Source organism: Notolepis coatsorum (genome assembly GCF_963971535.1).
Source record: "Notolepis coatsorum genome assembly, chromosome: 18".
Taxonomy (NCBI): domain Eukaryota; kingdom Metazoa; phylum Chordata; class Actinopteri; order Aulopiformes; family Paralepididae; genus Notolepis; species Notolepis coatsorum.
Window position 1 is genome coordinate 83,881,662 of NC_140182.1, and position 26,792 is coordinate 83,908,453.

General features: G+C 42.8%; 1 protein-coding gene across 2 annotated transcripts; it reads left to right on the plus strand.

The window, feature by feature from the left end:
* The first annotated feature begins 298 nt into the window (after positions 1-298).
* dus2 (dihydrouridine synthase 2) lies at positions 299-26,750 on the plus strand. 2 transcript variants are annotated; one of them, XM_084334821.1, is made up of 16 exons: positions 299-359; positions 622-762; positions 1,367-1,412; positions 2,138-2,229; positions 11,567-11,610; positions 13,816-13,876; positions 14,442-14,489; positions 14,608-14,673; positions 15,058-15,128; positions 16,721-16,807; positions 17,128-17,296; positions 17,417-17,538; positions 17,931-18,074; positions 19,211-19,298; positions 19,405-19,478; positions 24,771-26,750. In XM_084334821.1, exons 2-16 carry the CDS (start codon positions 634-636, stop codon positions 25,024-25,026), a joined length of 1,497 nt encoding a protein of 498 aa, XP_084190947.1. In that variant the 5' UTR covers positions 299-359; positions 622-633; the 3' UTR covers positions 25,027-26,750. The 2 variants fall into 2 exon arrangements, with proteins under 2 accessions (XP_084190947.1, XP_084190946.1); XM_084334820.1 differs by having other exon boundaries at positions 302-359; positions 625-762.
* The last annotated feature ends 42 nt before the right edge of the window (positions 26,751-26,792 follow it).

The following is a 26,792-nucleotide window of genomic DNA, read 5'->3' on the forward strand; positions in this document are numbered from 1 at the left end:
ATGTATGTTGTGTATGTCATAAATGTCTATATGAATTGAAAATGGGGGACCCTGATGGAAACAAGACAAACGTCTTTCTCAGGTCTGCATCCCCTTAACAATTGTATGTATTGAGCCGTACTGTATTGTACCCATTCTGCAATCTGTTAAATAAAGTTTTCATTCATTCATTAATTCCAATTGGGAACAACTGATCTATGTCTTGCAATTCTATGCCTGAATAGGCGGGGCTTAATGACGTAGGATTCCAAACAGGAAATGTGAGGCGAACACACGCGTCTTTTTCTTTTTTTTTGTAGCTGCACATGAAATACCAGCTATCATCAATCGTGCAGTGCACTATCTATCTATAAATGTTGGTGAGTTGTTGTGCTATACAAGTCTGTGTCACAATGAAAGGATGAGCATCGTTGTCACAAAAAATCACTACTTCCAGTCAGCGGCTGAGGAAAAAAGTGAACATGATGAAACTGCATGCTAACGTTACTAGCATAGCAAGCAAGTTTCACATACAGTTAGTGACTTCAAACCGGTGACCATTTCCTATCAAACGCCACAAAAACCCATGTTCTTCTTACTATGCAGTGCAGTTATGAACGCGATTCCCCTTTTTTGTTTTAGTAGGACTTAACCATGGCGGCCAAGGAAGGGGGCAGACTGTGTTTTAGCAACATAACAGCCCTGGCTCCTATGGTGCGAGTCGGGACCCTGCCTATGAGGCTGCTCGCTCTGGACTATGGGGCCGACATCGTGTACTGCGAGGTAAGATAATGAATGAAAACTTTATTTAACAGATTGCAGAATGGGTACAATACAGTACGGCTCAATACACACAATTGTTAAGGGGATGCAGACCAGAGAAAGGCGTTTGTCTTGTTTACATTAGGGTCCCCCATTTTCAATTCATAGTGACATTTATGACATGCACAACATACATGACATCATGACATTTATGGCATAGGGACATACATGACATACAGGTATATAGTACTGTTACATTTGTGACATACGATATGCAAATATCCAGTAGGCTACTGTTACCCATAGATCCTGACAGAGTATACATATGATGGGGAGGAGACTACATTAGGAGGGGGTGGGTGGGAGAGAAAAATACATACAGTGGGGAGAGAATATACGGTGGGGAGGAGACTGTACATAGGAGGGGGGTGGGGGGGTGGGGAGAGAAATATATATACGGTGGGGAGGAGACTGTACATAGGAGGGGGGTGGGGAGAGAAATATACATACGGTGGGGAGAGAATATAACATAATATGGTAGTAGGCAAACATAGGTAATTTATAGGCTGGTTAATGTTCTGTTATGGCATTGTAACGGAGATTGGTTGATTGTCATTCATTCCAGGAGCTGATTGATCTCAAAATGGTCCAGTGTCGTAGAGTGGTTAATGGTAAGACTTTTCTTCCCCCCCTATATCGTCACTTCCACTGTCAAATGGACTGCTTTAGAGTCAAATGAGATTAGATTCAAATGTATTGTCAAGTACAGCACAACGAATGCAAATGTAACAGTAAAGTGCAATAGTAATATACAATGTACAGGTGATTTAAACTGGGTATAAAATATATAAATTAGTACTACTTGGGATAGTGCTAATCAGATGTGTGTACAGAGTTTTAATAATAATATAGTCACACAGGTATAAAGACAGTATGGTACTAGCAGTCATACTGGCCACCAGTACAACTAAGGGATATGTACAGATATAGATATAGTATCTACAGATATGTAAAAGGATTATGTGCAGGTATGTACAGACGGATGTGGATAAATATATACAAGAAGAATATATATATATATATACAGCATTATTGTACATGCTATCATACAGAGTTATATGGGTTATATGCAGGTGTATAAGTAGGTATACCAAAGGTTTATATACAGTTATATTTAGACAGATATGGATATATATATGCAGTAAATGTGAATTATTACTTATTAGTATATGAGTAGACTATAGTATGAGGTAGGTAGTTAGGGTTATTATGATTACTATGATATGTAGGACAGTGAAAGCAGTAGGTAGGCAGGTATAAATTGAGTATAGGCAAGCAACCATACATTGCCTATACTCTGTTGCTGGGTGACTATGTGAGTGCTTGTTATTCACAGAGGTCTTGGAGACGGTGGATTTTGTTGCACTAGATGAGCGAGTCATGTTTAGAACCTGCGAGAAGGAGACGGACAGAGTTGTCTTTCAGATGGTGAGTGAGAGACACTCTGCTGCACTTTATTTACTTCACAATTGTCTGTTTGAGTTGCTATTGTTCAATGTTGACGGTAATGTCTGTGTAGTTGGCGACACGGTGGTGTAGTGGTTAACACTGTCACCTCACAGCTAGAAGGTCCTGGGTTCGATTCCCGCTTGGGGACCAGGTTGCCGTGGTGCGGTATCTCCCGGGCCTTTCTGTGTGGAGTTTGCATGTTCTCCCCGTGCTCGCAAGGGTTTCCCTCCCCTCCCGATAAGATAAACCCAATGGAAAAACATGCACAACAGATCGCTAACGCTGTCGCGTCCCTGACGAAGATGGACAGGAGCACTTGGATTGGTCCACGCCGAAGCTCATGTCTGCTCCCGGCTGCGTCTATTCTTATCCTAACGCATGTAATGTATGCTTCCGCGTTCGCGTTTTGCGCTCTGATTGGCCACTGACGTTTCTGGTCGCGCCAATCGTGTGACGGCAAGTTCTTTCGCCGGTTAAGCTTAGGCACTTTTTCGAAGTTGGTTAAGGTTAGAGTTTGTCTTGGAGCAGGGCGATAGAACGCCAGCCCTGCCTGATTCCAAACTCTAACCTTAACCAACTTCGAAAGAGTCGCCTAAGCTTAACCAGTGATAAACTAGGCGTTAGGTAGTTTGCTGCTGGTCGAGGCGGAAATGGGCGCGTCACGCGATTGGGTGCACATGTCGCATGACCAGAAACGTTAGTGGCCAATCAGATCGCACCAGAAACGGCAGTGGCCAATCAGATTAGCAAAACGCGAACGCGTAATAAGAATACATAGATGTGCATGATAAAAATAGACATGCTAAATTCCTGAGAAGGCACTGGGACCTATGTACACTACTATACAATTATACAGTTTTAACTCTGTCATTATGTTATACTTGCTGCTATATCTAAACTATACTATACAAGAACCACATCGGTTCTTTCCTTAAAGTGACCTTTATATTCCTCATTCCTTTAAAGTGACCTTTCCATTTAGTTTAAAGCGATTGCAGCATGTGTGTTGTGTGTGTATGTGTGTGCTCATGTGTACTTGTGTGTGGAGAGTTCAGTGTTCAGTGTTCTGATGGCCTGGGGGAAGAAACTGAGCCGTAGTCTCTCTGTTCTTGTTCTATGTGTACATAGGCGCTTGCCTGACCGCAGCAGCTTGAACAGGCTGTTGAGGTGGTGGGGGTCTTTCATTATTCTGCAGGCTCTGGATTTGCACCTCCTGTTATATAAGTCCTCCAGGGGTGGTAGTGCAATACCCGTAGTACGCTCTGCTGAGCACACCACTCTCTGGAGGGCCTTTCTGTCCTGTGCCGTGCTGTTTCCAAACCAGGCAGGGATGTTTCCAGTCAGAATGCTCTCTACAGCCCCGGAATAGAAGGAGTGGAGTATCTTCCCCGATACTCTGAACTTCCTTAACCGTCTCAGGTGATAGAGGCGCTGTTTTGCCTTTTTTACCACAGAATCTATGTGTGTTGACCATGTCAGGTCCTCTGTGATGTGGACTCCCAGGTAGGGCTGGGCGATATGACGATATTATATAAATATCGGGTACAGTTCATTAACGATACACTTTTTAAACGTATTTTGTGGATATCGTGATGTTTTGCCCAAGAGGATTGTGTCACGTCAATCTGGTCCACACGTTCAAACTTTTGAACAACGCCGCCCCACACACACACTACTGCATCAAAGTTACTACTTGTTATGATTAACAAATGCATTCGTTTTGTGGCATTAACGTTATATAGTTACACGTTTAATAACATCAGCGTATTTACCCGAACATGGCAACGTCCGAGGACAACCTAGATAGATAGCAAGCATTACTCGTTCATATCTCAGTCCGTGCTGAGTAAGTTGTGCCCATTCTGCGGTCTGTTAATAAAGTTTTCAATCAGACAGATGTATGGAAAGGCTTTTATTATAACATTAGTTGCAGTAAAATCATTATGCCTCGTTTAGTCATCCTGCGGAGCTAAAAGCTAAACGTCGGCCGCGGGGAGCTAACGTTGTTGATGTTGTTGAGCGCTCGTCAAAATCAATGGCAGACAAAATCGGAAGTAAAACATGAATACGCGCTTGCCGATTGGTGCTAAGAACAGCAGGGCGGGTGCAAGCGGTGTGACGTAATTGGCAGACTCGACTGTCAATAAAAATGATTCTGTTTGCCGTCTGAATGAATGAAAACTTTATTAACAGATTGCAGAATGGGTACAATACAGTACAGCTCAATACAACAACAGTGGACTGGAGGATGAAGACCAGAAAAAGACTTTCGGCTTTTTTACATAAGGGTCCTCCATTTTCAATTCATCAAAACATTTAGAGACATACAAATATACAGTAGTTTCATAAAAATGCTAAAATGCTATTGATTGATTGATTGATTGATTTAAAACTTTATTAACATATTGCAGAATGGGTACAGTACAGCTCAAACCCTGCCCCTTTTCTTGATCCTCCAATCACAGCTGTCGCTTACCTCGGACAAACTTTGTTTGTACGAGGAAGTCCGAGGTAAGCGACAGCTGTGATTGGAGGATCAAGAAAAGAGGGCAGGGTTTGAGACAGGTCTATTGTTAAGGGGATGCAGACCAGAGAAAGACTTTCGTCTTGTCAGGGTCCCTCATTTTCAATTCATCATATTTCATATCTAAATTATATAATATCTCATTGCTAAATATATGCAATATATAATCTAATAATCTAAATCTAATATATAATATAAAAATGCTAAATGCATGGGTATTTTATTTTGTCTTTAATGTTAGCTTGCAAACTCAAATACTGTCTTGGTAAGCCTCATAATGAATTGTTTGGGGGAAAAAAGAAAAACATTGTGATGTGTATCGTATATTGCCGAAAGGTCAGAAAATATCGTGATATCATATTTAGGCTATATCGCCCAGCCCTACTCCCAGGTACTTGAAACTGCTCACCCTGTCCACGTTAGCCCCATTTATCCACAGTGGCGTGTGTGTCCCCTGCAGGGGCTGGGCGATATGGCAAAAAATCATATCGCGATAACTATATGATAATGTTATCATATCACTCGATATCGATAATTATCGAAATTGTTATAAGTTAAAAAAAAAGTATAATTTTTTTTAACACTTTGATCGCCATGGTTAAATTCATAATTTACCATCCCTAGCCAGCTCTATTTGTCTATGGAGAAGTTCCCCTTCTTTGCAGGGCTATAACTTTTAAAATTCTATTGCTAAATTGACATTATTATGGCCAATTCAATGTCCTATATCCATTGTTCAGGGTGTAGCAACGTTATACTTTTTCATTCACATATTCATACTAAAATATGGTCTAAAGTATAAGTATGTTTTTATCGTTTTCTGCAGCTTTCTCCAGAACTTGATTTATAGCCCCAAATGCATTATATTGATGATCAAATACAGTTTGGTAGCGATCGGTGCCAGATAAAAAAATTCAACTGGAGGTACTTCTAGAAGTTACTACGTATCATCTGATGATGACCGGATGGGCGGGGGGGTCGTTTATAATTCCGTGGGCAACGTTATATCATTCACCTAGTGTGGGTCATATGATCATCAGAGCAGTTTATATGGAACACGTTAGAAAATAACGCTGGATCTTACCATATCTTCCTCGCGCCGTTGGACGATCAGCTTGGAGTAGACAGTTTTCGATTATGGGATGTTGATCTAGATGAACCATTTCCAGGTTGTATAATACTATATACGTCCAAATAACGTTTTTTATTGAGTTAGGGCGAGCGATTGATTATCCAGTGTGTCGAGATGGAGTCCGGCTAACGATCGCGAGTGCCCGGACGAAATATGGATGAGCACTTCCTGTTTGGCGCGTCACTTCCTGTTGGCCGATCTGCCGATCTGCCACCAGATGGCGCTCTTGAACCGTTAGAGAGTTGAGTGGAGATCAGCAGTATATCTCAGGTCCCCGGAGGAGAAATATGATTTCGATCACAGATTTTTGAAATATTGATATCAAAGACGTGTTACGGCGTCTTCGGCAGAATGAGCTTGGCGGGCAATGACTAGTTACAGCGTTTCCGGCGATTAAAGTGTTAACAACAGATGTATGTTTATTTTGCAGCAATTCTTTGTCGTTGCTGCCATCTTTAGTGTTACATCCCCTCACACTCCAGTTCTCAGGCTGCAGCTGTACTGGTTTAAAAGCTAAAGTAAACCGGCTTCTCTGCTGGCTGTGGCTCCAGGGGAGTTGAACAGTTCTGGCTCTGCTAGTTTATTTTCTATCTTTTGGCGCTTTTTTGGTGGACAAAGTGGGCGATATGGCAAAAAATCATATTGCGATAACGATATGATAATGTTATCATATTTCTCGATATCGATAATTATCTAAATTGTTATAAGTATACATTTTATTTTTTTTAATTTCTTTTTAACAACAGATGTATGTTTATTTTGCAGCAATTCTTTGTCGTTGCCGCCATCTTTAGTGTTACATCCCCTCACACTCCAGTTCTCAGGCTGCAGCTGGTTTAAAAGCGAATGTAAACCGGCTTCTCTGCTGGCTGTGGCTCCAGGGGAGTTGAACAGTTCTGGCTCTGCTAGTTTATTTTCGATCTTTTGGCGCTTTTTTGGTGGACAAACCACCGCACATGTGCACCGTGACTCGTGACTGGAGTCTAGCTCTGCTAGCACACATAGCCTACTGTGTACAGACGGTTTCAAACTGTATTTTAAATTAGAAAGCAAACAAATAAATGGACAAGAGAAAAATAAATCAATTTGGTCAGTATTGTCATTTGGACAAGCAAAGCCATTACTTTAAGTTGCAGGCAAGAAAGACAAGCCTGTCCACTGTCTCTGTTTTAAAACTGCCCTGTTGCAGGTCACAAAAAAAAATCTAAAAATAATATATTTTTTTGTTTCGATATTCTATATAGATTATTAAAATATATTGCGATATTTATCGTTATATCGCCCAGCCCTACAAAAATCCACGATCAGCTCCTTGGTTTTACCAATGTTCAGGAGTAGGCAGTTATCCCGGCACCAGCGTGCCAGTTCATCAACCTCCTCCCGGTAGGCCTTCTCGTCGTTGTTAGAGATCAGCCCCACCACCACCGTGTCGTCAGCTTCAAAACTTCACTATGGAGTTGGAGCTGAACCTGGCCACACAGTCATGTGTGTACAGTGAATACAGCAGGGGGCTTAGAACACAGCCTTGGGGGGACCCGATACTCGGGGTGATTGTGCTGGAGGTATGACCCCCCACCCTGACTGCCAGGATCCAGGCGCTCATGGCGGAGCTCAGACCCAGATCGATCAGCTTGTCAACTAAGGCTGTCCCCGAAGCCTGTTTTTGGGATTCGAACTTCGTCAGGGTTTTTCGAACGAACGTTCAAACTTTCGTTTTTAATTAAAACAAATTCAATTTCATTTCTTTCAAAATAAAAATTTATTTTTTTAATAAATATCCTCAAACTAAATCATCAATTTGAATAAAGTGATTAATCTGATTAAATTAGTTTTTTTTTTTTTTTAAATCAACTTTCTTTAATGAATATAACTCGGCATTCTTTTTAATACTATAATATTAGTGTAGCCTAATCTTTATCTGCAACTGTGAAGAAAAACCCCATTGGTTTAAACAGAATGAATAGACACATAAAAAAATATATATATATATATATATAAAAAAAGAAGAAGAATTTTATAAAAATTCGAGATTTAGAGTTTGAATGCCAACGTAATGAATGAACGTTTGAACGTTCGGGCTCAGCCTTATTGTCAACCAGTCTGGTGGGGACTATGGTGTTGAAAGCTGAACTATAGTCAATGAACAGCAATCTCACATAGCCCCCCTTCTGACTGTCAAGGTGAGATAGGGTGTTGTGTAGTACTTGGGAGACCATGTTGTCAGTGGACCTGTTTGTCCTGTATTCAAAATGGGTCCTTGACCAGCCTCTCAAAGCATTTCATGACCACAGGTGAGTGCCACCGGTCTGTAGTCATTTAGGCCTGCTGGGGAGGAGTTTTTTTTTTCTCTTTTTTTTCTCCCCGCTTTTTCCGTATTTTTCTCCCATCCCAATTTAGTCTTTATGCTAATTCCCTTCCTGGTCGTTTCGCGCATTTGCCCCTACTGTCGGCCTAGGGAGGGTGAAGACTATCACATGCCTCCTCCGATACATGTGTAGTCAGCCAGCCGCTTCTTTTCACCTGACAGCGAGGACTCTAACTGGGGGAATGTAACGCGTGGGAGGATCACACTATCTCTCCCAGATCCCTTCCCTGCTGAACAGGCGCACCGACCGACCAGTAGGAGTCGCTGTTTACAACGACCAGGACACATACCCCACCGGCTTCCCACCCGCTAACACTGCCAATTGTGTTAGTAGGGATGACTGACCAAGCCGGAGGTACCGCTGACAGCTGGATTCGATCCCAGAGTCTCTGCGGTGGTAGGCGAGCGCTTAGTCCACTGCACTACCCGGCCGCCCCGGGGAGGAGTTTTTTGGTACAGGGATTATAGTGGACAAGATAGTTATAAGATAAGATAAGAAGATTATAGTGGACTGTTAGGGCATGAAATTAGAGCCTGCCACCCGCGGGCAGATTTTACGTTTGGCGAGTGAGACTGAGAGGTCTGTCCGCCATGTGGCGGGCAACGAAATAGTCATGTGAAAACCGATCGAAAAACATGATCCAATTCTTAGCGGAGTTCTCACTCGCTGTCTCAAGCACACAGACATGCAGCGCACTGCTCCTCCCCCTGCCCCTCCCAAACCCGTGTAAACACAGAGGCTATTGCCTGGCAGTCTGCTGACTGCTCTAGTCTAGTGGGACCTCCGTGAGCTAACGTTAGCTACTGTTACAAAATGACCCAGTCAACTATTCACTTTTAGTTTCATACATGAGGCATTGTCTAACGTTATCTAGCCGGCTAGCTACTGATAGCTCCTGATATCAACAAATGCTCCAGCAATAGTCTAGTAGTGCATAATACCTCTGCTGGCTAGGTAGCTCACGTTAGCTCACGTTAGCTCACTACGAAATGACCAAGTAAACTAAATAGTTCACTGAGGCGCTGTCTTAACGTTATCTAGCTGGCTAGCAGTAGCTACAGATAGCTCCTGATATCAATGTCTTATAACATTGATTCGATCCGTATTCGAGCCCCTGGCTTCCATCGCATGAGGGCATGCTGAATGTAGAGTATAGGGTCCAGCTGCAGCGCCGGAGAATCCTTGCTGGAGGCTACTAGAGTATACACACAGACAGTGGAGCTGTTTGCAGATAGCGAGCATTTAGACTTGTTGCGTGGTGGCGATGTCTCGCAGATAATACAACTACAAGTATGATTATATAATATATATATTTTATTAAAAAAAATTGTCTGGTAAGAAATATGCTTGGCGGGTAGATTTTTCCCATCTACCCGCCACTGGCCGGTGAGTCAAAACGTTTATTTCGTGCCCTGGGACACCTTGAAGCAGGCAGGGACCACGGACTCGGCCAGGGATAGATTGAATATAGTTGTGAACTTGTGAACACCGGGGCCAGCTAATTTGCACAGGACTTGAGTATTCGTCCTGTTATCCCATCTGGGCCTGCAGCTTTCCTAGTATTCACACCCATAAGCGCTCTTCTCACGCTGTGTTCCGTCAATGAGAGTGTGTCTCCCCCCCCCCCCCCCCTGGATGAACCTTTCCCCCCCGCCGCGGCAGCCGGTGCGTCAGTGACGCCGCCAGCCGTTAAACTAACGTCGCCACTGCTCGCTTTAAACCTGGCGTAAAAGGAGTTGAGTTCATCCGCAAAAGAGACATTGGCACTCACTATTGAGGGGGTGCTGACTTTATAATCAGTTATCGTCCGTACTCCCCGCCATAAACCTCTTGTGTCGTTCTGGGCCATCTGTGTCTCCATCTTATTCGCAGCTTCTATCACCGTTTAGCATAGAGTTCCGATACCAGTATCGGAAATGCCTCCGATACTGCCTAAAAGGCTGGTATCGGTATCGGCGAGTACCCTCTAATTCTGCGCTCCGATACCATATGACGTAATTTATCAACAACACTGCGGTCTGCTGAGTGAGCATTATAAAACAAACGTGTTTTTAATCGACCGTGAATTAAAGCCAATGCCATTTGTCATTTTAACAGCAGATACTTTCTTAAATGCCATCGTCCCGACAGAGCGCTGTTGACGGGGAGCTCTGATGGGCTCGCGTGCTGGTGTTATTAGCATTAGCTGAACAGCTAACCGAAAGCTAGTTTTAGCTTTAACGTTACCTTGGCTAAAGTTGGGGCTATTCATAATCCAGCAATAATGGCTGCAGACCTGCAAGCAAAGTACAGCGAGTTGGCACAGGAGTATTCCAAGGTAAATCACTTTTTCACCAGTAACATTATATTGCCTTGTTTCCATCTAAAGTTAGCTCATGTTAACCTAGCTCACGCTAACGTGGTCACTGATCATTCTAAGTTACCTCTCGCACACAATTAATGACATGTTGCGGACAGCCATATCGGTGACAATGTTTAGCTTTTAGTGCCAAATGATAAGAGTCTGAGGCGGAGTCTCAAAAGAGAATGTTGAATATTTATTGTGCAAAAATCACAACAGAGCCTCTGCTAGCTAACTGAAGTAACCGGAGCCTTCTGGAATCTGGATAGGAAGTGCGCAACAACATATAACGTCCGTGCGGAATCAATGTCCCAACAACCGTTCCGTGGGTGAACTCATTGAGCATAGTTGTCAATTATGATACTAATACTAATTTATACAATCACCTGTTGTTGAATAAATACCATTACTTTATAGTTATTACTAAAAAACAGTATATATAAACAGTAGCTGTAAAAAATAAATAAAAATAAAGTTTTATAATATTTCTTAATTTTTTTTATGTATGCACTGGTATCGGATCAGTATCGGTATCGGCCGATATCCAAACCTTAGGTATCGGAATCGGATCGGGAAGGAAAAAATGGTATCGGAACATCTCTAGTTTAGCAGCTCACACTTCTTTGCGTAGCCTATAAGCTGTTGCCTTATACTCGTCCATATTTCCCGATGCTCGGCCCGAGTTGTAAGCAGTGGTACGAGCATTCAGGGCCACTCGGATGGAGTTGTCAACCCACGGTTTCTGGTTTGGAAAAACCTGCACCTTCTTCGTGGGGACAATAGTGTCAGCTAACGTTGCTATAAAACTGACCACCACATCCGCATATTATTCACTGACGTCACTGGAGCTCGACCAGAGCATGTCCCAGTCGACGTCATCGCATGTGTGTGTTAACAAATCTGTATGACAAATAAAGACATCTTCTTCTTCTTTTGATCTTTGATTTTTGCAGGGAACAGCAGATCCAGACAGAGCGCTAGCAGTGGCACAGCTTGTGTGAGTCCAGAGTACTGTTCAAACAAGGAGGAATACCGCACACTCAAAGTAGCTCCATGTAGTTGTTTTAATCACCAACCAACATTTATAAAGTTAAGACTGTTTTCATCTGATGAAGACCGTCTTTAACTGTAAACATTTCAGTGATTAGAGAACTATATGGAGCTACTTTGAGTGTGCGGTATTCCTCCTCATTTGAATCTCGCTGCCAATACCAGCACCTCATTAAGACTGTGATGTTACTTTGTTTATCTACTCTTAAATTCCAGAGTAGTATACCTCACCTAAACTCTTTAAATGTGCTGCAAGTGGTATTTCTTTGTCTACATCTGTTCTACACTACGACAGCCATCACTAATATAGAGTGAGATACCAGGACATTTATTTTGTGTTAAGAGGGACTGGGAGACCCATGTTACTGACCAAACACTATATCGGTGATGGCTGTTGGAATGTAGAGCTATATAACACTTCTTTTAACAATAAAATACCACTTTAGCACCTTTAATTCCAGAGTAGTATACATCACCTAAACTCTTTAATTCATATACAGACAGCAGCAGTCACACTTTTGCTCCTTGCCAATTCTATCGGATATCACATCTATGTTAAATGGATAGTTTGGATTTTTAGTGTAGTCAACACAAAGCTATTAGCTTGCTTACTAAGTCCCATGGTTGGAGTTCTGGCCAGGTTAAGAGCGAACAGGGAAGCTTTACTGGGACAGGCAGTAAACGGGGATTTGGGCTCACAAAACCAAAACGTTTTAAACACAACATGCAGGCAAAGGGTTACCCATCTCCAACACAAAACCCTGGTTTCTTAAACATTTTGAAACAGCTGATGGGCCGTGTTACCTGTGAACCGGCTCCAGCACGTAGTAGTAAATAGTAGCAGTAATTCGTTTTATTTATTTTTTAGCTGGAGGACCGTGGTTTTGTGTTGTAAATGGGTAACCCTTTTGCATGTTGTGGTTTAAAAACGTTTGGTTTTGTGTCCGGTTAGCTCGGAACCCATCCAGAACTCACAACCACAGGACTCGGTAAGTAAGCTAATAGCTTTGCATCAACTACACTATTTCATACAACTTGTGCCAAAAAATCTGAACTGTCCCTTTCATTTGGAATTATGGCCCGTACCAAACTCCCTCTCATGATTGGATCATACCGCAAGCCTCAGGTTTGCAGAGATTGTAAAGACTGCTTCTAATCTAATCTAATTTTAGATTGTGTATGCTCTGAGTCTGGCCTCACAGAACTCTCTACAAAACATTGATATCCTAGTTCACCCTCAGACCATTCAAATCCATGCCGTCAATCTTTTCAGCCTCGTTATAAGATATTCCTTTATTGATCCCCTTTGGGAAATTAGTTATGTACTTGTTTCAATTTATTACCGTTTCAATTTATTACCACCTTGTTTGTCTCCCTATGTGTCTTGTGTCTTTTAGTTGAGTGTTTTAGCTTGTAACTCGCCATCATTGAAGATGAGGGCCCAGCCCCTCCATGATTTCCAGAGATTAAATAATGGTTGAATTAATGAAAGATTTATGAATATGTCCTTGTGTAACTGTAGTAACAGTTCAACCCCCACCTGCTGGTGGTGACCACCGCAGCAAACTACCAACCAATGGGAAACACTGCTTAGGCAAACTAGGGCAAGTTGAGCTAGAGTTTACACTGTTTTATCTATTTAATAAAAAAAAAATGTAATCTTTTTTTATATTCAGATAAAATTGTATTGTCTATATTTATGTCTTTCTACTATTACCATGCCCATGCGCGTGTAGCCTTTTTACAACGCATCCACGTTTCCGGCGCTCTGATTGGCCAGGTCATGTGACATGTGCGCCCAATAGCGTGTTTGCCCATTTCCGCGTCGAACAGCCTGCAAACTACCTGGCGTTCTATCGCCATGCTCTAAGACAAACTCTAACCTTAACCAACTTCGAAGAGTGCCTAAGCTTAACCAGTGTAGAAACTTGCCGTCCCACGATTGGCGCTCATGTCACATGCCCTGGCGGGCCTGGTCAATCAGACGCAAAACGGGAACCCGGAAACGCGGATGCGTTGTAAAAAAAAGGCTACAAGCCCACGCCTGTACCTCCCCTCCCCCCCCGAGTTTCCCCAAGGGGATCAATAAAGTAATATCTTATCTTATCCTTCTCAACTCCATCTTAATGTATTCTTCTCTCAAAATATACAGGGAGAATGATGTTGCTGCTATTGATGTAAATATGGGATGCCCAAAGGAATATTCAACCAAGGTGAGTTGAGGTGTTTATAGTAAATTACTAATCTGTTGCTCCTTTCACATTTGGAGGACCGCTATGGGTGTAACGATACACAAAAGCACCTCTATGGCCAGCAGTCTCGCTAACACACTCACTCATTGAGTCAGTCACTCACACTTAGCCACTCGCATACATGCCATTTTGTGTAAAACCAGTTCAGAGAATATTTTGTATCTATGACTGTGACACTGTGTCCTAGATTAGATACAAATTTAGATTTTGAGGTTACAATTCGATGTCCAATTCTTCATGCGTTGAAGTGTATTCATACTACAGAGCTCTTATTATGGATTATATTACACAGCTTGGTTTGGCTTGGAAAAATACACATTTTAAAAGTAAACAATGAAAATTTGCCTTAAACTGCTTACATAGCAGTAGTCATACCATACCACCAGTTAAACTGAGAGAAGAGAAGGAGACTCGTTGATAAAGTTTTACATTTCGATACACTGTATATTTTATTTGAATTACATTTTCGATTCTGTATTGTGATCGTTAACACCCCTAATGACCATCAACATATTATCTCCTGCAGGGTGGAATGGGGGCCGCCCTTCTCTCTGACCCAGACAAGATCGAGGCAGTGAGTATCTTCATCTTCTCCCCAAAAATAATCAACAATTTCTGTAAACTCTACTCATCTGGGTGTTGAAAAGAAAACAAACATGAGAGATGGTTTCCTTTGTCTGTTTCCATTCGAGATCCTCACCGCTCTCGTGAAAGGAGTGTCCAAACCGGTGACATGTAAGATCAGGATTCTGCCTTCAGTAAGTGTTGAAAGGTCAATGCTTTTTTGCAAGAATACAGATGTGACATTTGTGGCAAATTCATCAGCTGTGTCTATTTGTGGGCCAATTTCACAACCAGGCTAAGAAGAATAGAGCTGCCTTTTTTGTTTATTTGTGTCGTGCCAAAAACCGGTAGAGACAATACATTCCTAACAACACCATCTTTGGAAGTTTCAGGGAAAGTCTTTCTATGTCACAGTTTGGATTTGGGTTTAATGAAAGGCTAACTCATGTTCAGCTGTTAGGCAATGTCAGTTAGCCTGTAGTCAGCCCGATATTTGGGAAGCTTGACACTCTTAACAGTGCTTTGCATTCCAGTTGTATGTGTGTGGGAAACTGACCTTTTTCTACGTGTAATTTTAGCTGGAGGACACACTTGGTTTGGTCAAAAGGATTGAGAAGACAGGTGTGGCTGCTATTGCAGTCCATGGCAGGTAAACAGTGTATTTTATACTTAAAGATTCATTACATGGGGCGGCTAAGTGGCGCAGTGGGCAAGGCGCTCGCCACTAATGCAGGAGATTCTGGATTCGAGCCCAGCTCTCGGCATTGCTACCAGCTTGGCTGGTCGTTCATACTAACACAATTGGCAGTGTTAGGGGTGGGAAGCTGGTTGGTGGGGATCGGACGTTGTGGACAGCGACTCCTACAGGTCAGTTGGTGCGCCGAATCAGGAAGTATCGGGGGCAGCGTGAGCCTCCCACGCAGACCCTCGCCGCTGAGAGATCGCGCTTTGCAGGTGAAAAGATGCGACAGCTGCCTCCTCGTGTACCGGAGGGGACACGTGATGCAAGGCTTCGTCCACATTGCAGCCGGCCTGTGGGAGGCATGGCCTAACAGCGTTCGAGACAGGGGAGGGTAGAATTGGACAAAATGAAATTGGGATGGGAAAAAATAGAAAATGGGAGAAAAAGTAGATATAAAAAAAAAAAAAAATCATTACAGGGGCGCCCTCGTGGCGCACCGCATAGTGCCTCACACACCTACGCGGCCGTCCCAGGTTCGCCTCCCACTCTCTGTGACATTTGTCGCATGTCGCATGTCTTCCCCCACCTCTTCTCCCGTTCATCCTCTCCTCCTCTGTCGGTCATGTCTGACCATGAAAAGCAATAAATGCAAAAAAATAAATCTAAAAAGATTCATTAGAAGGAAAATTGTGTTTTTCAATCTTGTTACTAGGTATGTTGAGGTAAAATTACCTAAAATGTTAGAACTGTTGTTATTGTGAAAATTATGACAAGCCCTTTGATCTATATCCCCCCTAGACCATTTCAGATATTCAATCTCCTTCCCTGAAAACATTGCATAATCTACTAGCTAGTCCAAAAACAAATAATGAAACTGATTTGCTACAATAAAAAAGAAAAAAAACATCGACAGCAACTGTAACAATTTATTTATCACCTGCTAGCACATGTTAGCCAATGTTAATGGCACGCTGATCCCATTCATTTATTTACATTTGAAAGCTTCATGTATTATGATACTAACTTGACATTTCCTTTCAATGAACAGAAGGCCAAGCCCCCTCAGCATACTGAGAGTTGGCTGTGGTCAGAGAGGGTGCAGCACAGTTATAACAAATCAAATGACAGCTGAAAAGATTACACTCCTGACATTAATAATTATTCCACAATAAGCTTTTTTATGACTGAAAATTAACATCATTGTACTGGTTGTGAAATTTAAATGAAACCAAATTAATTTATAAAGTTTATAAACATGCTGTGAACCAATGACTTGATATGAGTGTTAGTTTATATATATTTAATTATTGCTGACTGAATCTGCCCCTTCAGATTTGTATACCTATTGCACTTCTAATAACCTTCGCAATAAATTTAATTGAATCGTACTGAACTGTGGTCAAAATGGAAGATTTATTAAGGCTGCATCGAATCTTTGTCTAAATACTCACAATTAAATCCTTGATTGACCCATCAATCTGTCAATTGAATGTACATCAGATTTCCCATATCACGTTTATATAATGTATTTGTATGCAATGTATTCATCTGTTCCTCAGGTTTAAAGATGAACGCCCACGGCATCCTGTTCACTGTGACTACATCCAGGCTGTGACTAAAGCTGTATCTATCCCAGTTATTGCTAAGTACGTTCTCTATTTCTGTCACAGTGTTGCTTTTGTTAACCTTTCTTTAGCTTTCTTCCAGCACAAAATCTCTCTTATGTTTGTTTGCTTGAAACTGGTGCTACCCAAAAATGTGTGTGTGAGTGAAAGAGATTTGAGTGAGAGATTGTTCTTGGTGATTAAGGTGACTCGATTCTCCACTGGAGGTTATGTTTGTTTGCTTGAAACTGGTATTGCTACCCAAACATGTAGTAAATATGTGGTGGTGTTTTTTTTCTTCTTTTTTTTGCCTGTGAGAGAGAGATTGTTCTTGCTGATTAAAGTGACTCTTGATTCTGCAGTGGAGGCTCTACAGACTTGGTGAAAACCCAGGCCGACATAGAGGAGTTCCGAAAGGCAACGGACGCCTCGTCTGTCATGCTGGCCCGAGCCGCCATGTGGAACCCGTCTGTGTTCCGTAGGCAGGGTCTGCTGCCTGTGGAAGAGGTCATGGAGCAATACCTCAGATATGTGAGTCTACTATATAGACGCTTTCAACTTGACAACATTAACATTCTGAATAGACTACATTGAATTTCCTTGTCAGCAAACACTGCAATGTAGAACTACTCTGTCTTTGTTCTTTTGTAGGCGATACGGTACGACAACAACGCCTTCAACACCAAGTACTGTCTGTGTCAGATGCTGAGAGACAAGGTGGAGTCTCCGATGGGGAAGCAGCTCCAGTCAGCTCAGACCAACGGAGAGATCGGGTATGTGACCTTTTTCTGGTCAGGCATCTGGAAACACATTTTGATAATACTAGAACATACTATTTGATCAAACTTTTTATGGATGACTATTTTTTGGTGTACTTTATTCTCATTATTTTAACCTCTTAATTTGAACATGAGTGTTCTAACCTCAGCTAAAAACATTTGTTTGGGAATAGCATGCATTTTGAATGCTTGGGTTTGAATCCCAGCCTATGCTGGCCTGCCACACTCTTCTGTCTTTCTCTATAGTATGTCCATCCCTTCTTTCCACAATCTACTCTTGTGCAAACTCTCCTGTATATAAACCAGCAAGACGCTGTTATACAAGCGTGGATGATCTGCCCACAGTTTTAAATGAACACAGCATGGCCTCGATCTGTGTGTTGTAGTGAAGCCTATGGGATGCAGGAGTTTTACGAGAAGACTCAGGCAGAGCTCCAGGCCAGGAAAGAGGCCCTGCAGACCGACCACAGTGACGCTGACCGCCCTGTCATGGATGGAGACGTCACTACGATGCCCGTCCGGTTTGAGAGGTTCGTCCAGCTGTGTTTGGCTCTATGTGCAACTTAAAGGAACACACCAACATTTTGGGAGAGAGACAAGAAGATAGATACCAGTTTCCTCTCTGTGCGTTCAGTAGAAAGCTATCTGGCTACATGTTAGCCTAGCTTAGCACAATGAATGGAAGCGGACATGGCCGGTTAGCCTTCGGGAGAGGTGTTTGTTGGACAATGCTTAGGCTAACCGGCCATGTCCGCTTCCATTCATTGTGCTAAGCTAGGCTAACGTGCAGCCAGATAGCTTTCTACTGAACGCACAGAGAGGAAACTGGTATCTATCTTGTCTCTCTCTGGAGAAGACGATAAGCTAATTTCCCAAAATGTTGGCGTGTTCTTTTAAGTCACACACTTTTCATTTAATTTCAAACCTTTATTTAAACTCGAAAGGCAACTGAGGTTTCCCTCATTTACAGTCATGTTGAGTGTACATACAGAAATAAGCAAAGAAAAACGAAAACATATCAAATCACACATCATAACAATAAGACAGGTGAGGCAAAAAAGTAAGGATAACAAATCAATTACAACACATACAACTTGATTGACAGGTTGGAGATCAAGGTTTTAAACTCTGCAACACAGGGGAGAATCTCAAGCTTTAAAGAATTAATTCCATGAGCTGCTAGGGGCATCATAGCAAAATACAGATTTACCCTGTTCCGAGCAAACATGGGGGACCTTAATAACCAGCCAGTCACTAGAATGGGTTCCATATGTTCCAACATTCCATTCCAATAAGGATGTAGTATAAGGAGGTAGCTTTTTAAGGGCCTTAAAAATGAACAAATACCAGTGTTATCATTAGTGATAGACACGTAATTTAATGAAATGCAAACACCTTTAGTAGACACTCGTCATTACTGTCTTGATCGCTTTGGTACATTGTAACATTACTGGCTAGCTCACATTGATTACATGAATGTAAAGTTTAAACCTGCTCATGATTTAGCCGACACGGTCTGGTGTTTTGCACCACTGTACAAACTTGACGGTTCACACAGCTAGCATTTCCCATTTTCAAAGCGACCCGCGAGGTAATAAAATAAAGAATGCTGCTTGGCGGCCAGATGTTGTCGTGTCTGACTGCGGTACTTTCTGGATGTTAATAGGAGGGAGTACCCACCTCAGATCACCCCCAAGATGTACCTCCTGGAATGGACCCGCCAGGAGAGGCTGGAGCAGCCCCTTTATGAGACGGTAAGATTATAGACTCTTTATAGAACTCACTGATGTCCTTAACTGTTAAGCGCCTCCATTTTATAGATTTAACAAAACGCATTATTATTCATCATTATGTTTTCAGGTTGAACGCTCTCAGGACAGAAGTTTCCAATCAACAGTAGCTGTAGCAGGGAAGAAGTACAGATCTACCTTGTGGTGAGTTGGTCCAGAATCATTGAATGTTGGTATTTTTGAGCTTTTAGAAAAGCCACATATACGTGTATTACTAATAGGGCTGTCCTAATAGTCATAGATTTTGTCGCTGTAAAGATGTGTTTCCCACATGCAATCATGCAAAAATACCTTTTTTAACTCATTCAGAGCCACACCCCTTTGACCATATTAGGGCTAGCGTGCCAGCACTGAAGTCAATGGGAGGACGGGGAAATTTGCGAACGCTTAAATTATGGCTATGGGTCTAAAACACCCCTCGCTTATCAATGACTTGCTTGCAGTCAACATGTACGAAACGGATTGTTTTTTCATTGGTACATTTCTGTTTTATACCGTTTTGAATACGAGTATAGTTTGAGATGTCTAGTAATTCCAGAGAAATTCCGCGATAATAGCTCTTTAGTGGAATACACAAAACACGTTGTCATTTTTCAGCTGATTTATGAATCGTTTTCAAATAAATACTAGATTATCGATAGTATATGTGTACTTATGCACGCTAGAGAAGCGGGCTGAAAAATCGATTATCCATGCCATGGTCAGCGCTAACGTTACGCACACACACACACACGCTGCAATGGCGGAGAAAAAAACATCTGATTAACCCAAGACTGGTAAAATAGAGTCCTTACCTCACATCAGATGTTCTGCAAAAATAGATTAATCCAATTCCTGATCGCCATTCCAAATATTGATCGTGTTTATTGATCCAACGTTATAGCACCAAAACACATAATCGATGCTGCTCCGAGCCTCGCCAGTGAATGTGATAACACGATACTGCTTGCCCGAGAAGGGAAACCCCGGACCGGAGTTTTTTTCTGATTCACAGTCCCACCCAATCCAATCCAATGATGTGCAATACCATCCGGGAGACGATAGGTGGCGGTATTTGCCCTTTTCGAGCTCAGACCCATTCCCAATGATAACATCAGGCTGGATGGATGAAAAATGAATGGATATTGCTAAAAAAAGAAATAACGATTAAAACCCGAGTTTTCTCGGGTCTTGGCACTCAAAGCATGGCGAGTTAACACGACTAATCTCGTGGTTGGCACTGAATGGGTTAAGGGACGGACCAGGTGGTGTAAAGGTCTAAGCACTTGCCTACCACCGCAGAGACCTGGGTTCAAATCCCAAACCTCTGGCTTGGTCAGATGTCCCTACCTTGAACACAATTGGCGGTGTTGGTGGGTAGGGCATCATGTGGTAGTCTACACCCTCCCCAGACCAACAGTAGGGCAGCATGTGGTAGTCTACACCCTCCCCAGACCAACAGTAGGGCAGCATGTGGTAGTCTACTCTACACCCTCCCCAGACCGACAGTAGAGCAGCATGTGGTAGTCTACACCCTCCCCAGACCGACAGTTGGGCAGCATGTGGTAGTCTACACCCTCCCCAGACCGACAATTGGGCAGCATGTGGTAGTCTACACCCTCCCCAGACCGACAGTTGGGCAGCATGTGGTAGTCTACACCAGTGGTGCCCAACCAGTTGACCTCGATCGACCGGTAGATCGCGCGCTGGTTTCAAGTAGACCGTGAGATTATTTAGGTAGGTGACAGTGGGGTTGCGCATTGGCAAAAAAAAAAAGATCAAGCGAAAATCCGCGAGCCCAACTCGGATCGAGTTTTCCACCTGGCCGCTGTGTTTTTTTTTTGCCATGTCTCGCCCCTGCATCAACGGAGGCACAGTATTCCAATACACAACTCTCATACATCAGCGCAGGCCACGTCTGGTCTTTTGTGAGTCAGAGGAGCGCAAAGTGCTGTGACGTGCATGCGCAAGCGTGCGTGACAGCCCTGCGCAGGTATATCGACCGTCTGGTCTTTTGTGAGTCAATGTGTAGTGTTTACTCCGATATTTGTGATCGACACTGTCTCGTAACTAAAGCACTTCCAGGGGGGGGGACTTTCCAGACCAAGCATATAAAGCTGATTTGATTCATTTAACCTGGACACTCGCAAGTCGCAACTACGGTTTTAGAGCAGAGAAGACTGTGCTGAAAACAACCGTCAATGAAAAAGGACTACATGCTTTGTTTATTGTTGCCAATTGGATCGCAAAGACTGGGAAACCCCACACACTTGCAGAGAGCTTTTGGTTGCCCTGTACCAAATATGTGGTTTCTGTCCTTTGTGGACAAAGTGTTGCAGAGCAGCTCCATACAATACCGCTGTCAGCTGACACTATTTCAAGAAGAATTGACTGCATGTCGGACGATGAGCCAAGTTGTGGAAAAACGTAAGCAGAGCCCGTATTTAATGATTTGAAGCCCATCATCTGTAGCCACATAGAAGGGCTCATTGATCAATTTCGGAATTATTTCGCTGAAAGAAAGAGCACGGACAATTTGAACAACTGGATCCAAGATCCGTTCATTGCGCATGACGCTCGCAACAGGCCTCCCTCTGTCTGAGCAGGAGGCGTTGATTGATCTTTCGTGTGACGAGCTACTGAAAGTCAAGTTCACTGGACAGGTCCTCGCAAAGTTCTGGATATCAGTCCGGAACGACTACCCAGTGCTGTGTAATGCTGCGCTGAAAAAGCTTGTCCCGTTTGCGTCAACATACCTCTGTGAAGCGGGATTCTCGGCTCTGACATTAATACAAAATAAATGCAGATCTCGCCTCAGAGTAGAAGCGGATCTGCTCCTTTCTCAGCACAACGCAGCCACGTATCATGGAACTATGTTCAAATGTACAAGCACACCCTTCCCATTAAGTCTCGTTTTTATTTATTCTTGAAAAGCGCATGTGAACGCATAAAAAATGGCTAAATATGCCTTGATCGTTTTATAAATGTGTATACAGAAACAATTCCGTTTGATAATATTCATTCATTTCATTAATAACATTCTTGTCATTCTTGTAATTCCTACACTACACCGTTACAATGATATATAAAATATCGTATTATGCCATATAATATTTTCTGTCATGTGCATATTGAATGGGTATTATTAATCTACTATTACTACTAATACTAGCCGAGAGTAGGTCAAATTTGGGCTGGTAGCTCTCGGCTAGGTGGTAAATTAAAAAGTAGATCTTGGAGGGCGGCTACGTGGTGCAGTGGGCAAGGCGCTTACCTCGAATGCTGGAGACGCTGGGTTCGATCCCAGCGCTCCACATTGCTTTCAGTTTAGCTGGTTGTCCGTACTAATACACATTGGCAGTATTAGGGGGTGGGAAACTGATGGGTGGGGATCGGGCGTTGTGGACAGCGACTCCTACAGGTCGGTTGGTGCGCCTGCGCATTAGAATCAGGAAGCGATGGGGCGGCGCCCCTCCAAAGCGCAGACCCCTGACGCTGAAAGATCGCGCCGCGCAGGTGAAAAGATGCGACTGCTGTTACCTCGAGTATCGGAGGGGACTCGTGCTATGTATGGCTTAGTCCACATTGCAGCCGGCTTGTGGGAGGCAAGAAACAGCGTTCGAGACAGGGGAGGGTTGAATTGGACGATATATGAAATTTGGATGGGAGAAAAATAGAAAATGGGAGAAAAAGTGGATAAAAAAGAAAAGAAAAAATAGATCTTGGTTCAAAAAAGGTTGGGCACCCCTGGTCTACACCCTCCCCAGACCGACAGTAGGGCAGCATGTGGTAGTCTAAGTCTACACCCTCCCCAGACCGACAGTAGGGCAGCATGTGGTAGTCTACACCCTCCCCAGACCGACAGTAGGGCAGCATGTGGTAGTCTACACCAGTGGTTCCCAACCTTTTTCCCCCCAGGGACCCCCAAACATCTCTGATGAAATTCGCGGACCCCCTCCTAATAAGATACCATAAAATACTTTTTTTTTTTTTTCATTTTAATAACAAACTGCTTATACACAGGCATATGCATCACAATTAGACCCACTATGCTTCTTTGACTTGTGCCTTCAATCAACAAATCTCATCTTGCACCATATGCATTTCAAAATGTTTGGCCAATATTCAAATGCTGTATTCATCCTCTCAAATCAGGCCCTAATGGTGAACGGTTTGCATTTATGGAACAAATCAATGCAACAAATTAAACTAAATATGAGACAGGAAATTCCAATCAGTAGCAGAGAGAATCTGTCCTAGCTGGGTTTAATACCTTTTTTTTGTCATTTTAATAACAAACTGCTTATACACAGGCATATGCATCACAATTAGACCCACTATGCTTCTTTAACTTGTGCCTTCAATCAACAAATCTCATCTTGCACCATATGCATTTCAAAATGTTTGGCCAATATTCAAATCCTGTATTCATCCTCTCAAATCAGTCCCTAATGGTGAACGGTTTGCATTTATGGAACAAATCAATGCAACAAATTAAACTAAATATGAGACAGGAAATTCCAATCAGTAGCAGAGAGAATCTGTCCTAGCTGGGTTTAATACCTTTTTTTTGTCATTTTAATAACAAACTGCTTATACACAGGCATATGCATCATAATTAGACCCACTATGCTTCTTTGACTTGTGCCTTCAATCAACAAATCTAATCTTGCACCTTATGTATTTCAAAATTTTGGCCAATATTCAAATCCTGTATTCATCCTCTCAAATCAGGCCCTAATGGTGAACGGTTTGCATTTATGTTGAATGAAGTAAGAATCCACTGCAGTAAAAATATCCTCACCTCGAGTGGTGGTAGTAAGGTTGACTGACATGAGAATGTCCTGCTTCAGATCCTCATTTTCAATATATTGCACATAAACGATGAGCACAGCCTCGTCTGCGACAGTTGTAGTTTCATCAAGTTGTATGGCAAATGGACCCTTTCTAAGCTTTTCTGACAGCTGCTGCTCGCAATCACTTGACATCTTATCAATTCGGTATTTCACTACATTGTTCGAGAGTGGTACTGATTTTAGTTTATCCGCCAAAAAAAAAAAAAAAAAAAAAAAAACTCAAATCATCTGTGGTCTGGCGGACCCCCTGCGCCCCCTGGCGGACCCCCAGGGGGTCCGCGGACCCCAGGTTGGGAATCACTGGTCTACACCCTCCCCAGACCGACAGTAGGGCAGCATGTGGTAGTCTACACCCTCCCCGGACCGACAGTAGGACAACAACCAGGAGGGAGTTGGAAATGACAAAAAATTGGGGGATGGGAGAAAAAGGGAAAAAGAAAGAATGCTTACCAGAGATGTTCTTAACATTTATCTAACAATGTTGATTTTTTCTTTCCATGCTGAACAAGATATTTTTTGATAAATGTCAAGAACATTTCCCCTAATTTTTTGTTAGTTTTCACAGCACAATTTCCAAAAGTCTCCCTGTTTTTTTCCACAGGGAGAAGTCCAAGAAGTTTGCCGAGCAGGCGACCGCTGTAGTCTGTCTCCGTGTCCTCGGGGTGCCGGAGGGGAAGATAGGCGAGGAGAACTCGGGCCTGGTCTGCAAGAGGAAGAGGGAGGTGAGGACCAACGGCACCACGGAGAAGGACAGCATCAAGAAGAGACACATGTCTGATCCGGATCAGAAGGCGGCGGAGGCCTCTGGGACGGGCGCTGCTCCCAACGGCGGCCATCACAACCCGGACACGCCTTGACGACGACTTTGTTGCAATGCATCAAAGACATTATACAAAAAATATATAATAATCATAACACTGCGGGTGACTTAACATATTAAGGCGACACGCTCCTTTCGTTTTCATCCGAGGAGGGCGGAGTCACTCGGGAGCGAGCGATGTGGCGACTAGAACAGCTGATGTTTTGAGCTTCCTGTATGTAGAAAAGCAGGACACACTTTGAGTGTGTTTACATGCTGGTGGTGACACCGCTAGCCCTGTTGTTATTGTAAACCTATCCCTCTCACCCAACCGTAACGAGGATGGGCTTTTATCCAGATCACAATGAACCTGAATGACGTACGCGGGATGTGCTGACATTAGCAGGGACACTGAGGCGTGCATACGTCGGATCCCGTTTACTGTCGACGAGGGTAAACGGAGGAGATCAGATGTCACTGCCGTCATATTGCGCCATTACCTTGTGAGAAATTTGGGTATAACACAAATATATATATATATATATATTTTTTGTACCACATTTCCGTCCGATTTGGTCCCCAAACACTCCACCAAGACAATCTGAGCATGTGTCGCACCTCCCCGCTTCCCCATCTCCCTTTGGGTGACTTAGCCGCCAATATATTAGCCTTGTTTACTGTCTGAACGGATACAGTTGTTTCCATTGTATCGACTGCTTGTTTGGAACACTATTTGTGTTAACAGGGATATTTGTGAGCGGGATATGAAAGAGGCATATAAAACGCTTCATGAGACTTTCACTGTTCTGTTTTTCAGATTACAGTAAGTTTAGTTGCATGTAAACACACTCATCGAGTATCCCTGTGTATTTTGACCACTTGCTGTATACGTCATTCGGCAGCATGATTATGTTCCCACAGCCCTATGTTCCCACAGCCCTATGTTCCCACATTTCCTTTTTTCATAAATGTGTATCTAATTTGATCCCCCTTTCTCTAAATTTGGTAGCTAATTACACCCAACCTATTATCCAATTGTCCTCTGGTAGTAGAGGGTTCGTCCGACAACCCTGTGGTTGGTGATTTGAAGGAGAGCTAGCTTCCAAACTCTCAAGCTCAACACCATTACTCCGACATGGGGTTGCTGTGGAGTGACAAACTCAGACCTCATACCGAAATTAAACTCACCTGCCCAATCAAATAAAAAGTAGCCCAATCTAGCAACACTGAGCACAAGGCCTAATTTTGAAAATGTCCTAGAACTGTGGGAACCTAGGGCTGTGGGAACATTGGGCTGTGGGAATATAGGGTTGACCCCCGTCATTCAGTCCGTTGTTGCAGATGGTCGTTATCGCTGTTTTCTCCCAGAATGAACAAACAAGCATGTTTTGCCATTGCCTTCTCTTCACCAAATGCAAAATAGTATTTTACTTAACCACATGGATCAGCTGGTGACCAACGAGGAGTTGAGAAAGCAGGTTATTTATGTTTGATTTTGGAACAGTTTGCAACTTGTCTGTCCAACCAGGAGAGGGCAGTGCTAGAGCTTCATACAAATGGTTTAAGAACTTTTATTGTCCCCAAAGGAAAACTATATCACGTTATTATTATTTACGTTATTATTGAGATATATTATTCATTTGATCATTTTCGGCCCTACAGTAGAAAAAAAAACGTGTTTTACCCTGACAAATTTGTCAAAATGTGTTGATTTTATTTAAACCAGTACATTTCACGTTTGCTTGCATTTTGTGATGTTGATTTCAAATAAAAAAACTAAATTCGTAATAGTTTTTTTTCTCCTTCCGAGTTCCATGGTTATGA